Here is a 14,945-nt window from a genome sequence, read left to right as displayed (position 1 = left end):
GCTCCTGGCATAAGTGCCGGCTGCTGCTATTGTTAGTTCCTTGAGAGTCTCATGAGTCAGAGAGGAGAGGGAAAAACCCACGGCAAGCCATGCAGTGGTCCCTTTGGGTAGTGGCCTTGTGCAGTCTGCAGTGTTGGTGCACGTCATCCCTGCACACCCGCCTGCTGTGCTGTGGCTGGAGCTTGGGTTTGTAGTCGTCTTCTTTCCAGCACCCAGGGAAGCATGACCTCCTGGCAGGTGTTGGCCACTCCCTGCTTTCTCCTGGCCTTTGCAAGCACAGTGCAAGGGTGTTTGCTGAGAAAGACCACTGGGCTCTCAGTGTACCCACGCCCAGCAGGGCTCATCACCCTGTTGCCACCTCCCCAGGACTCTTCCGTGACTATCATTCCATAGCCTGAAGTCTGTGTCCAAGGGAGTGTCCCAGGAGACAGCCACTTAACATGGTAGAAGTAGCAGGTGCTAAAAGGTTTATGCCTAAATGCTCCCCATGGACCCTAAGTTGCCTGCTAGTTTGAGTGGCCTAACCCATTTAGGCTCAGGCCCTGACAGGGTGTGTCTGCGCCACTTCAGGGTGTGAAAGCACGAACAGCTGCGGAAAGCGTGGGTTTTCCTGATGCTGGCTGCTGCTGCCTTCCAGATTAGGGACTGTAGTGGGGAGACAGAACAAAGGAACACATGTGCTTCGGGGTAAGCTGGCCTATCGTAGTGGGGGACATAAGGTATGGGGGGACACATACCACTTTGGTATGAACACTTGGTTGTACAGAATTCTTTCTGCAAGACTGAGAGGAGTGGGGCTTTCTGTCCTTGACTGCTGGATTCAAATAAGAACCAGTAGAGAACTGGGGACTTTCACACTCACTGCAGGGGACTTTTAATTGTGGGATCTCATGGACAAAAGGGGATAGTTCCATATCCACGGCTCTATGGTTCTCACCCCCCAGGAGTACAAAGCTGGGACCCCCCGGGCACCTGAGTACATTTCTCAGCATGTGCCAGGCACTTTGGAGGCAGGTGACGGATGTGCCAATTATCTGTATTCTGAGGTGTGGGCCCCCTTCGTACTCTGGCGACACAGAGACATAGAGAGCTCTTCTCCGTGTTGACAGGACACAGTGTGGTCTGGCTTCGGCACAGTGGCCATCACTGTGTTAGCATTCCTGACACACTGCTATTGAAAGCCCCAGCCTGCTGCCAAATTACATGTAGACAGTGGTTTCACTGTAGAATGTTGTGGTGCTTGTTTGCATTCAGTCAAATACTTTGCACTTAAACATGGGTTAAAGAGACAAGTAAGTCAAAAGACCTTAGCAAAACCTGAAGTTAAATTTACGCCCATTCTTTGTAATGGCATTCAGATTAAAGCCATCAAAATGCAAAATGCTATGATTATATCCTTTGAGGGTTCAGGCTGGATGCTTGTTTTATATTTCTGCATTACTGTATTTGCAGTGATTTTGAGAGGCAGGAAAATGCATCAGAGGCATTGATTTCTTCTTTAACAAAAAATAACCCTAAAATTGAGAAAATTCTTGAGAATGCAGCCATTTTGGAAATGTAGATAAAGAAGAAAAATGCTGAAGATTTGGGTGGTTTACAGAGCAGTATGATTTTGTCAGTGCTGCCACCTACTGTATGTGGTTGATGTTTGTTTAAACTTAGGAAGTTCATGAAGGTGAGGCTGTTGAAATAGATAATTAGAGCAAGGTAGACATCATTAGTTTATAGCATTTCTTTTCTACTCCATAAGTGGCTCTTAATTACCAAGACAGCTGCCAGCTTTCATTCATTACCTTCAAGTGGATTTAAAGGGCTGGTTTCTTTTTTTTTTCTTTTTTTTCTTTTTCTTTTTTTTCATTTTTAAAGTTCCTTTGCCAAGGAACCATCACAGTAATGCTGTAAAATGCGTTCAAAAGCTTAAGATGCCGGGGGATTTTCTGAGCATACATGCAATAGGTTGTTTTAAGGAATTTGTTTTGTTTTAATTTGTAGGAGCAATGTTCTGGGATTGGATTGTAAATTAATTTCTATGAAAGAGGTGAAAATCGAGCTAGTGGAGCTGATGTGAGTCGCAGCAGTTGAGTTGAAAGACATTCTTTTATTAGTCCTAAAACAAAGCTTCAGATCAACCTGCTAGTTAAATGTAACAAGCAATATAGACTCTTGAGTCAACAGAGGTCCTTCTCTTTTTATTAAGACCCAGCTGTCAAAGGGTCATTAGGTCCTTCCTGTGGAAAACAACTTGCCCATTAATGTTTGGGGTGGTCCCTTGACAGGATTTCTGAGTAAGTGCCTGACATTTCGTTTTTGGAAGAATCTAAAGCTGTAAGAGACTTAGATGTTGAGACTTACCAGGAGTAATGTCTTCAGCCATCGCTTTTAGTCTTTGTGAACTATGCCACAATATGTGTTTGGAATGCTGCTGCTAGCTGCGTAAATTGACTTAGAGTGCCACTGTCAAAGGTTCAGGAGCATAAACTTCACAGAGATCAAATCACTATAACTGGGAAGGGGCTACATTCTTAAAGCGAATGCACTTCTCTGGTGTGATGTTTTTACCTTGTCGCTACTCATATTACTTCTAGTGGCTCCTGTTCTAAGCTCTGGGAATGCCACAGTGAGAAATGCCCCTTTATTTTTTCTGCCCTAGGCTATTTGCTTTCTAGAAGAGAAGGCCAAGCAGGGTCTCCTGAAAAGCCTCTCTCCGATCTGGGCCGTCTCTCCTACCTGGCTTATTGGAAGAGCGTCATCTTAGAGTATCTCTACCACCACCATGAGAGGCACATCAGCATCAAAGCAATTAGCAGAGCAACGGGCATGTGCCCACATGACATTGCCACCACTCTGCAGCACCTCCACATGATCGACAAGAGAGATGGCAGGTGAGTCCTGGGCAGCTCCGTGGCTCAGGCATCCCACACCAGAAAGGGCCCCTGGAGATAGGTGCATTCATTCCAGTTAAAGATCGAGGTTCCCCAACACTATTAACAAACCTTTTCTCCTAAAAATAATACATGAAATGACACTTTTTTGCTGGTTGGATTCCAGTGTTCTGTACCCTCTCATTGAGGTGCTTTCTGATTTTTCCTAACCCAGGTAACGTTAGTGCTAGCATATGTCCGTATGTGAAGCTGAAGTGACATTTCAGCTTGTGATTACATCTTGTTCTGCCTTATCACATTACAGATTTGTCATCATTAGACGGGAAAAGTTGATATTGAGCCACATGGAAAAGCTGAAAACCTGTTCCAGAGCCAATGAACTTGATCCAGACAGTCTGAGGTGGACCCCAATTTTAATTTCTAATGCTGCAGTGTCTGAAGAAGAGCGAGAAGCTGAGAAAGAGGTAATGATTGTCTTTATCATCCTAAGTTGTGTAACCTCAATCTTGTAGCATTCTTAGGCTAAGAAAGTCATTAAGATCATTGTCAAAAGCTTGGTTATGTAGAGATAGCATGTGAAATGATATGGCACTAATTTATCCTAACTGAGGTTTCATGGTAAGACATGATAATTTTATTGAATTGAGTATGAAAAATGGAACATTTATCATTGATTACAAAGCAGCATTTTTTACTACTGAGAGCATGTAATCAGATCAAATTCGGTGCTGAGCTCCAAGGCTGCAGTGTCAATCGATTCTTTGTGTTTATGAACTTGCTTAAAGTGCTCCATGCCAGTGAGCATGTAATGTAGTGATAAAGGACTCAAATCAATTCGCTGCATCATTAATACTGCTAAATATCCCATGAAACCCAATCTTCTTTGATTTGTTATCCTAACTGATGCAAAAGGTTCCTGAGATGATGCAGCTGGAATGTGCTTGGCCGGCTGGCTGTCCTGATCAGAACCGACTTAGAGACACTTTGCTATTGATCCTCAGAGGCTCTGGCTGTGTAACTGCCCTCTCACTGGCCACCATTTTTACCCTCCCCACTTAGGCTGAGCGGCTAATGGAACAAGCTAGCTGCTGGGAGAAGGAGGAACAAGAAGTCCTGTCAACTAGAGCTAACAGTAGGCAATCACCTGCAAAAGTACAATCGAAAAATAAATATTTGCATTCCCCGGAGAGCCGGCCAGTCACAGGGGAGCGAGGGCAGCTGCTGGAGCTCTCTAAAGAGAGCAGTGAAGAAGAGGAGGAGGAGGAGGAGGAGGAAGAGGACGAGGAGGAGGAGGAAGAGGAGGAGGAGGAAGAGGAAGAGGACGAAGAGGAGGAAGAAGAGGAAGAAGAAGAAGAAGAAAATATTCAAAGCTCTCCCCCGAGACTGACAAAACCACAGTCAGTTGCCATAAAGAGAAAGGTCGGTGTCTGTTTAGATTTTCTATCTGAGTCACCTTCCATCAAATCTTATTTGTCATTGCAGACATTCTCTCTATTAGTATTTCACTCTCTGTTCTTTAGTCGTAGTTTATGTGTGTGTAGCCAGTCCCGCTGATCATATGTCATGATCGTTTATCTCACAGTCATGATTATGTTTACTTTTTGAGGTTTGTTAGCGCTGTGACAGGAAACCAGGGACAGGCCAGCCTCGTAGTCTAGTAATCACTGCCACCTGCTGGTCTGCAGGAGTAGAGTAACTGAGGTTTATGGGAACAGAAAGGGGCCCCAGAGAGCACTTAAACCACCCTCCAAGACCTAGAGGCCAGGAGACTTCTGTAAGGTCATATGACTCATTAGAGATGGAAGCAAAACCAAATGCGTGCTCAAGACTCCAAGCCTGGGCTGGGCGCAGTGGCTCACGCCTGTAATCCAAGCACTTTAGGAGGTTGAGGCGGGCGGATCACCTGAGGTCAGGAGATCAAGACCAGCCTGGCTAATGTGGTGAAACCCCGTCTCTGCTAAAAATACAAAAAGTTAGCCAGGCATGGTAGCACGCACCTGTAATTCCAGCTACTCAGGAGGCTGAGGCAGGAGAACCCAGGGAGGCAAAGGTTGCAGTAAGCCAAGACGGCACCATTGCACTCCGGCCTGGGCAACAAGAGCGAAACTCTGTCTCAAAACAAAACAAAACCAAAAGACTCCAAGTCCAGTGCCCTTCATGCTGTTTCTTTCTCTTGTCCTTGGCACAGAATTGTTAGAAAGCATTACTGAATCTCCTCAGATCTTAGTAGTCCAGTGGTGTCTCCAGATAGACCATATCATCTCCAATGGTACAGAAAGTAAAGAATTGACTTTGTTTTTAGGTAACTGCTCACCCAGATCTGATATCTTTGTCTTCCGTATCTATCTGGGACGTAGAGGAGAGCCAATATTGTTAGTTCAGGCAAGACTGCTAGAGATATCACAATACAAGCTTAAGGCTCTGCCCAAGGCCATCCGATATGGCATCTGTTAGGGAACTTGCTGTTCTAACTCCCAGCTCAGCACTCTTCTAGGCTTGGCAGTCTTCTGGAAGGGTAGAAAGGAACATCCCACAAAGTAGACGTCAGGCTTAAGAATAATGTTTCCATTTCTTAGGAGTGTGTATTCATGTGTTGTATATATAATAAAAGAAACTTGTTCTAAAACTATCAAAAACAAGAATCATCCAAGGCATGATCTGAACTGGACTCAACCTGAAGAAAACCAGTTCTCTACCTTGGCTTCCTTCATATTAGGGAAAATTCCCTCGTGGATTAAAGAGGACAGGCAGACTGGGGGAATAATAACCGTAAATGTTAAATTACGGAATATGATTAACCGGCTATGTGTGTGCTTCAGTGAGCATTCAGAGCATTACAAAAGTAAGACACAAGAATACTTGGAGGCCAGACACAGTGGCTCACGCCTATAATCCCCATGCTTTGGGAAGCTGAGGCAGGAGGATCACTTGAGCTCAGGAGTTCAAGACCAGCCTGGGCAACACAGCAATACTCTCTATATATATAAAAAATAAATAAATATTTTTAAAATAATAATAATAATAATTCTTGAGTACAGTTTACCTGGAGGTTAGCTTTTAACCAAGCATATTGAATCCTTCTTTGCAGTGTATTTTCAGTAATTTGGGGGGCAACAATTACATCTTAGCAGCAAATCTACCTGCTATTCCTCTTTGAATTTTGTGTCATTAAAAACTTTTTTGCTGGAGGGAAAATATTTTATAATTACAATTACGGAGTCATTTGTGCCAACCTTTAGTGCAAACAGAAAAAATATTTTTAGGTCAGGTGCGGTGGCTCACGCCTATAATCCCAGCACTTTGGGAGGCCAAGGCGGGTGGACCACTTGAGCTCAGGAGTTCAAGACCAGCCTAGGCAACATGGCAAAACCCTGTCTCTACAAAAAGAAAAATAAAAGAAAAAATATTTTTATGTCATACAAATAAGACATCTGGCATGTCTTTAACGTTTTTAGATGCCTTCTATTAAAATATTTTGCCAGGTTATCAGTTGCTTACATCTCAGCAGCCACCAGTACTTGACTCTGTTAACATTTTAAACAGTAATCCTTTCTTCAAGTACCTTTCCTTTCATTTTCATAGTTCCTGAAGGCCTGTGGAATGAGAACAAGTAGGTTGGTCTTGTATCATATTTCCCAGTGCTGTCCGTATAGTGGGTGCTCCTTCAAGAGGATTTATCAAGTATTAAATGTGTTAACCCTGTGGCTAGTTAATTACAGCACCATTTATAAAGACATTAGAGTCTGTGATGAACTTAAATGTCTGTGATGTGAGGAGTATTGAAGCCAGCAAGTACCACTTGGAAAATATATACTAGAAAAGCAAAGCTTAGTTTTTAAAATCTCCAGTCAAGCTGCTAGGATGTTCCCTCTCAAAGCATCTGCTTGAGTAAACAACTGTTTTATTTGGAAAACACTTGCCTGTGTAGTTGGAGCCCGAGAGGGATGTTAAACATCAAATGGAAGGTTAAATACAAAGGCATTACAGAAGTCTCTACGTGTAAGATTCTCAGACACGTGTTCAGTACACGCCTACTGCATGTCGACTCAACCATTTAATTTCTCATGAGCTCTTATGTGTTATGTTTGGAATTAATTTCAGAGGCCTTTTGTACTAAAGAAGAAAAGGGGTCGTAAACGCAGGAGGATCAACAGCAGTGTAACAACAGAGACCATTTCAGAGACAACAGAAGTACTGAATGAGCCCTTCGACAACTCAGATGAAGAGAGGCCAATGCCACAGCTGGAGCCTACCTGTGAGATTGAAGTGGAGGAAGATGGCAGGAAGCCAGTCTTGAGAAAAGCATTCCAACATCAGCCTGGGAAGAAAAGACAAACAGAGGAAGAGGAAGGAAAAGACAATCATTGCTTTAAGAATGGTGACCCTTGTAGAAGTAAGTAGAGGAATGATAAAAACCTTACCCTTGAGAATGTCTGTATCTGACTGGGTGCCAAAGAGCAGGCCTCTAGCGTGATGCCCAAGGCACCTGGGAAGTGGTGCTGATGCACCTGGAGCAAGTGCCCATCTGCCCTTTCCCGTCCTTACAAGATTCTGTCCCTTCGTCCTGGAATTGGATTTTATGTTAAACAACTTCTAAGGCCAGAACATTCCTCTAGGTGGGTTCATCTTACTTACCAGAAATTGGCTTATCCCCCAAAACTTTTAAGTCTGTTGGTAAGAAACACATTACATTTCTTTGATTCTAATATGTACTTTTTTTTCCTGAAATACTAGTATTTCTGAAATCAAGGTATATATTATTATCAATGTGAGCATTGAATGGAATCGTTTCTTTTTTTCCTGGAAAACAAATATTAGTGAATCAATAGTACATCTTATAATCAGTAGTGTCTTAGTATATACTACTATAAAGATTCATCTAAACTAAGCTAAGCATGATGGCTTACCCCTGTAATCCCAGCACTATGGAAGGCTGAGGCAGGTGGATCACCTGAGCCCAGGAGTTTGAGACTAACCTAGGCCACATGGCAAAGCCCCATCTCTACAAGAAATACAAAAATTAATCAGGTGTAGTGGTGTGCACCTGTAGTCTCAGCACTTTTGGAGGCTGAGGCAGGTGGATCACTTGAGCCCAGGAGTTTGAGACCAGCCTGAGCAACATGACAAAACCCCATCTCTACAAAAGATACAGAAAGTAGTCAGGAGTGGTGATGTGTGCCTATATTCCCAGCTACTTGGGAGGCTGAGATGAGAGGATCACCTGAGCTCAGGGTGAGCCATGATCATGCCATTGCACTCCAGCCTGAGTGACAAAATGAGACCCTTTCTCAAAAAAAAAGAAAAAGAATCATCTAAATTTACCCACACATCAATATTAGCTTTGATAATATTGTATAACATAGAAATCAGTAAACTGATTTAAGTTGACAGGGACAACCTTCCTTTTAAGTTGACAGGGACACCTGTACCCTATCCTCTAAAAAATATACTGAACACCAGTGAATCGTCTTTCCTGCTGTATTTAAAACACCCATCCTTGCCTGTCAGGTTGAGAACGTGTGCTCCCAGCTGAATCATGAAGGTTTATAGTATACTGTCTCTATTCTCTGGCCGAGATGACGCTGTTCGGAACTTACTCTCATCTGGGGAACAGGCCATCTCATTTCCCTGGGAACCACAGGATCACTCTAGCTTTTGAAAAGCCACAGTTTTAAGAACATATGCAAGCATCTTCTTGACTTTCTTAGTTCACAGAAATGCTATTCCTGCATACATTTTTTTGCTGAAGGAATGACTTCTTACTCTGGGTATAGAGAAACCAAGCTTTATTCTTTGGGTTTTTTTTTTTTTTTTTTAAACAAATCAACATACAAACCACAACAAACTGTGATGAGCAGTCATTTTGTGTGTGAGAATGAGCTTTGTTTCCCCTTCTTGGCTGTCTTCTCATATTATGCCTGACTCCTTTCAGGATGTCCTTCTTTCTTAAGAATAATTGTCAGAAAACTCATCTTCTGATTTTGGGAGTTGTTCCAACAAAAGGTGGTAGGTCCAGTAGCATGTAGAATAAGAATGCGGAATCCAGCCAGGCATGGTGGCTCATGCCTGTAATCCCAGCACTTTGGGTGGCTGAGGCAGGCAAATCACCTAAGGTCAGGAGTTCAAGACCAGCCTGGCCAACATGGTGAAACCCCATCTCTACTAAAAGTACAAAAAAATTAGCCAGGCGTGGTGATGCATGCCTGTAGTCCCAGCTACTTGGGAGGCTGAGGCAGGGGAATCGCTTGAACCTAGGAGACAGAGGTTGCAGTGAACCGAGATCATGCCACTGCACTCCAGCCTGGGTGACAGAGCAAGACTCCATCTCAAAAATAAAAAGAACGTGGAATCCGGGGGCACTGGCATGGCTATTACCTGCCATTGTGAATAGAAATGTCCTGAGATGACTCTTAACTTGGGCATGGTACTCGGCACTTCTCAAGGAACCATTCTGCATCATATATGTGTTCTTTTCAGCTGGTCAGTTTGAATGTAATACTTGCAGGTAAGTTTTTCTGTAATCCTTTTATTACCTAAATCAGACAGTGCTTACTCTGCTATTCACCGGTTAGACTAGAACTCACTCTCATCTGGCAGAAGGGATATCTGTTTTATGATGATTGTGGGATCTTATTTTTATTCTCCAAAATAGAGTTTCTAATAAAACTGTTGTTCTATATAAAGCTTTTCCTTTAAATTGACCACTGATTCTAGAAGATTAGTGTAATCTAAAGATCGTAAGAATACTTGGGTGCTTTATACATATATTTATTAATATGTATGTAGTTATCCATCTGCTTATATAAATATGTACATATTTACATCTATATTCACACGTGCATATAGGTTCAGTAAAAATAAGGTCACCTGAACTGAAATGAACTTCACAATTATGGTTTGTTTCTGATTGTCTTTAATATTCAAATCTTACATCAGCAACATGCTGATCCAGAATTCAGTGTGGACAGAATTAGTGATAAAAAGAATACCTGGCCGGGCACGGTGGCTCAAGCCTGTAATCCCAGCACTTTGGGAGGCCGAGACGGGTGGATCACGAGGTCAGGAGATCGAGACCATCCTGGCTAATACGGTGAAACCCCATCTCTACTAAAAAAATACAAAAAACTAGCCGGGCGAGGTAGCGGGCACCTGTAGTCCCAGCTACTCGGGAGGCTGAGGCAGGAGAATGGCGTGAACCCGAGAGGCGGAGCTTGCAGTGAGCTGAGATCCGGCCACTACACTCCAGCCTGGGCGACAGAGCGAGACTCCGTCTCAAAAAAAAAAAAAAAAAAAAAAAGAATACCTGTATTTTAAATGTTCAGGAATTTGCTAGTACTTACATTGTAGTTTGTATCATGCAAAAATGATGATCCTAAAAATGATGATGACAAGTGCATTTGTTTTGAGTATTTAGTTCTTTACTGATTTGTTTCAGAGGTACACAGCTTATTTTTATGCCAGAGGGAACATTCAAATCGAAGTAAATAAATCATGTCATCCAAGATCATTTACATCCTGTGAATGTCCACAGAGGTTTCTTCCTCTAGGTAGATATGAGAGTTAAGGCTTCTAGTCATTTTTCGAGGACAGTAATGATTTGTATATAAGCTAGCATTAATTCCTTTCCCCTGTATGTCCTAATTTGTAAATGTTCAAATTGATTTTTTTTTTACACTGTGGAACTCTAGCTTTTTGCATCAGAGAATGTCTTGTTCATTAAACTCAAATAAGCACATTAGCATTGCCTATATCCATGTGTTCCCAATATGTTACTTTCCCAGGCCTAGGTTATCTACTTGGTTTATACCACAATATTATTACGCATTAGCCTTGATTATGTCTTTACCATCAACTCTTAACATGCCAAATTGAAAGCAGTGTTTGCTACTTAATTTAGAGGAATGAATTCAAGTTGCCCATGGTTATGCTTTCTAAGACTGTTTTTCTTCCTTCCCCTTTTTGTCTCTTCACTAAGACAATATGAATGATGATTCGAGTAACTTGAAAGAAGGCAGTAAAGACAATCCTGAACCTCTAAAGTGCAAACAAGCATGGCCAAAAGGAACAAAGCGTGGTCTGTCTAAGTGGAGGCAAAACAAAGAGAGGAAGACCGGATTTAAACTGAATTTGTACACCCCACCAGAAACACCCATGGAGCCTGATGAGCAGGTAACAGTGGAAGAACAGAAGGAGACTTCAGAAGGAAAAACCAGCCCCACTCCCATCAGGATTGAGGAGGAGGTCAAGGAAGCTGGGGAAGCCCTGCTGCCTCAAGAGGAAAACAGAAGGCAAGAAACATGTGCCCCTGTAAGTCCAAATACATCACCAGGTGAAAAACCAGAAGATGATCTCATCAAACCTGAGGAAGAAGAGGAGGAAGAGGAGGAAGAAGAGGAAGAAGAGGAAGGGGAAGAAGAAGAAGAAGAAGAAGAAGAAGGAGAAGAAGAAGAAGAAGAAGAAGGAGGAGGAGGAAATGTAGAAAAAGATCCAGATGGTGCTAAAAGCCAAGAAAAAGAGGAACCAGAAATCTCCACGGAAAAAGAAGACTCTGCACGTTTGGATGATCATGAAGAGGAGGAGGAAGAGGATGAAGAGCCATCTCACAACGAGGACCATGATGCCGATGACGAGGATGACAGCCACATGGAGTCTGCCGAAGTGGAGAAGGAAGAGCTGCCGCTGCCCAGAGAAAGCTTCAAAGAAGTACTGGAAAACCAGGAGGCTTTTTTAGACCTTAATGTGCAGCCTAGTCACTCGAACCCAGAGGTCTTAATGGACTGTGGCGTTGACCTGACAGCCTCTTGTAACAGTGAGGCCAAGGAGCTTGCTGGGGACCCTGAAGCCGTACCCGAATCTGACGAGGAGCCACCCCCAGGAGAACAGGCACAGAAGCAGGACCAGAAGAACAGCAAAGAAGTCGATACAGAGTTCAAAGAGGGAAACCCAGCAACCATGGAAATCGACTCTGAGACCGTCCAGGCAGTTCAGTCTTTGACCCAGGAGAGCAGTGAACAGGACGACACCTTTCAGGATTGTGCCGAGACTCAAGAGGCCTGTAGAAGCCTACAGAACTACACCCATGCAGACCAAAGTCCACAGATTGCGACCACTCTGGACGATTGCCAACAGTCAGACCACAGCAGCCCAGTTTCATCCGTCCACTCCCATCCTGGCCAGTCCGTACGTTCTGTCAATAGCCCAAGTGTCCCTGCTTTGGAAAACAGCTATGCCCAAATCAGCCCAGATCAAAGTGCCATCTCAGTGCCATCTCTGCAGAACATGGAAACCAGTCCCATGATGGATGTCCCATCAGTTTCAGATCATTCACAGCAAGTCGTAGACAGTGGATTTAGCGACCTGGGCAGTATCGAGAGCACAACCGAGAACTATGAAAACCCAAGCAGCTACGATTCTACTATGGGAGGCAGCATCTGTGGAAATGGCTCTTCACAGAACAGCTGCTCCTATAGCAACCTCACCTCCAGCAGTCTGACACAGAGCAGCTGTGCTGTCACCCAGCAGATGTCCAACATCAGCGGGAGCTGCAGCATGCTGCAGCAAACCAGCATCAGCTCCCCTCCGACCTGCAGCGTCAAGTCTCCTCAAGGCTGTGTGGTGGAGAGGCCTCCGAGCAGCAGCCAGCAGCTGGCTCAGTGCAGCATGGCTGCTAACTTCACCCCACCCATGCAGCTGGCTGAAATCCCCGAGACGGGCAACGCCAACATCGGCTTATACGAGCGAATGGGTCAGAGTGATTTTGGGGCTGGGCATTACCCACAGCCGTCAGCCACCTTCAGCCTTGCCAAACTGCAGCAGTTAACTAATACACTTATTGATCATTCATTGCCTTACAGCCATTCCGCTGCTGTGACTTCCTATGCAAACAGTGCCTCTTTGTCCACACCATTAAGTAACACAGGGCTTGTTCAGCTTTCTCAGCCTCCACACTCCGTCCCTGGGGGACCCCAAGCACAAGCTACCATGACCCCACCCCCCAACCTGACTCCTCCTCCAATGAATCTGCCGCCGCCTCTTTTGCAACGAAACATGGCTGCATCAAATATTGGCATCTCTCACAGCCAAAGACTGCAAACCCAGATTGCCAGCAAGGGCCACGTCTCCATGAGAACCAAGTCAGCGTCTCTGTCACCAGCCGCTGCCACCCATCAGTCACAAATCTATGGGCGCGCCCAGACTGTAGCCATGCAGGGTCCTGCACGGACTTTAACGATGCAAAGAGGCATGAACATGAGTGTGAACCTGATGCCAGCCCCAGCCTACAATGTCAACTCTGTGAACATGAACATGAACACTCTCAACGCCATGAATGGGTACAGCATGTCCCAGCCAATGATGAACAGTGGCTACCACAGCAATCATGGCTATATGAATCAAACGCCCCAATACCCTATGCAGATGCAGATGGGCATGATGGGTACCCAGCCATATGCCCAGCAGCCAATGCAGACCCCACCCCACGGTAACATGATGTACACGGCCCCTGGACATCACGGCTACATGAACACAGGCATGTCCAAACAGTCTCTCAATGGCTCCTACATGAGAAGGTAGACAACGTGGGCAGTCCACAACACCTACGGGGTATCACTATTGGATTGATCTGCACAAATACCTTTGAAGAGTACGATTTCAAAACCAGCAATTGGTGTGAATGCAAAAACATTTGTTGGCACCATTTATTTAAAAAAAAAAAAGCTGTATGCAGCAGAAAGCCTTATACAAGTTGTTTTTCTTTTTTTCCTTTTCCTTTTTTTTTTTTTTCTTTGGTACCTTCATTTCTGTTACTTTTATATAAAATTCTCTGCAAAGGAAGGCCTCTCTTTGGACTATAATATGGAGGCAGCCACTTGTTGTGCCTGCTTCTGTTAAACAATGTGGATATCGAGCCCCCAAATTATCTGTTTTAATATTGAACCTAGAGCTTTTTTTTTCCTTCCCTGTCCACTCCATGTAAATGCCTTTAGCATTTCAGTTATTGTATATTTTGTTTAAGGTGACACTTCAGCATGCCGCTAATGTCTTTGTTAGTGACAGTGCATTTTGTAGTACTGTACAAGTGTTGTGCTAACAGTAAGCCATTTCTTAAGTTTTTTGCCTTGATTAGGGTGCCCTAATTTGAGGGTTTTAAAAAAAACTATATTTTTGTTAATTATAAAACTGTAAAGAGCTATAAAAGCTATTCCCATTTGGTTAGTCAAAAGGGTTTTATTGCTAAATGTTTGGTGTAAAGTTGAGACCCTTTTCCATTTTGGTGACAGATTTCTTTGGGGAAAAAAGGCAGCTTTCTGTTTTATAAATGCAGACTTCTGTTTATTGAATGAAGCATATCTCAGTGTTTATCTGTCAGGTTTTGAAACATTTCATGTATGTCCAAATACTTGGCAGGATTTAAAAAAAAATAGTGAATTTGGTGTAAAGTTGCTATTTTATGGAAATGCCTCTAACTTTACATTTTCATTCCATCTGTAGATTTTTCTATCTTTATAAAATATTGGAGTTATTTTTTAAGGAAAAATAGAAAAGTAGCTTGTGAATAGCTCAAACTAAGCTTACAAATCGCATGTAAAAAAGCAAAAAAGTTATTTGTGTCTGTTTATATTGCTTCCTTTTTTGTAGCCTTTGTACCTGTACAGGGTGACAGTAAGGGCCAAGCAGGAGAGGCGTAATCCTTGTATAAAATAGGATCCAGCGACACTCTTGTATTTATCTGTTCTCTTTTTAGTCAGTCACTTCAAAAAAACAAAAAACAAACAAAAAAAAGCTGTACATTTTAACATAAAATAAATTATGATGAGCCATTTTTAGCCTCTTGTGTCCTGTCATATTATGATTGATAGAGAATGACCAATGGAACTGTATCATGTGTCACGCCTCAGAACACATACACATTTTGGGAAAATAAATTATTTAGTGTAAATTGAAGTTATGGGATTTTCTGATTTGTTTTGACTTTGGGGGAGGGATTGGCAATAAATAAGAGTAATATCTAATAAAACCATCACATATACCAAATACCTATTTAATAAATTAATTTATAATGGA

General features: G+C 43.1%; 1 protein-coding gene across 8 annotated transcripts in view; it reads left to right on the top strand.

Moving 5' to 3' along the window:
- Nucleotides 1-14,945, top strand: part of KAT6B (lysine acetyltransferase 6B) — a 208,208-nt gene extending 193,263 nt beyond the window's left edge. For 7 of the 8 annotated variants that reach the window (XM_030940774.1, XM_030940771.1, XM_030940775.1 and 4 more), the window contains 5 exons: nucleotides 2,651-2,882; nucleotides 3,187-3,346; nucleotides 3,942-4,301; nucleotides 6,984-7,275; nucleotides 10,858-14,945. In XM_030940774.1, the coding sequence (XP_030796634.1) occupies nucleotides 2,651-2,882; nucleotides 3,187-3,346; nucleotides 3,942-4,301; nucleotides 6,984-7,275; nucleotides 10,858-13,454 (3,641 nt within the window). In that variant the 3' untranslated portion in view covers nucleotides 13,455-14,945. The remainder of the gene's footprint in view (nucleotides 1-2,650; nucleotides 2,883-3,186; nucleotides 3,347-3,941; nucleotides 4,302-6,983; nucleotides 7,276-10,857) is intronic. The other variant, XM_030940777.1, reaches the window with a different exon arrangement.

This window comes from Rhinopithecus roxellana, chromosome 11 (genome assembly GCF_007565055.1).
Source record: "Rhinopithecus roxellana isolate Shanxi Qingling chromosome 11, ASM756505v1, whole genome shotgun sequence".
Lineage (NCBI taxonomy): Eukaryota > Metazoa > Chordata > Mammalia > Primates > Cercopithecidae > Rhinopithecus > Rhinopithecus roxellana.
Note: the sequence above shows the minus strand (reverse complement) of the source record. Positions and strands in the feature narration are given on the sequence as shown.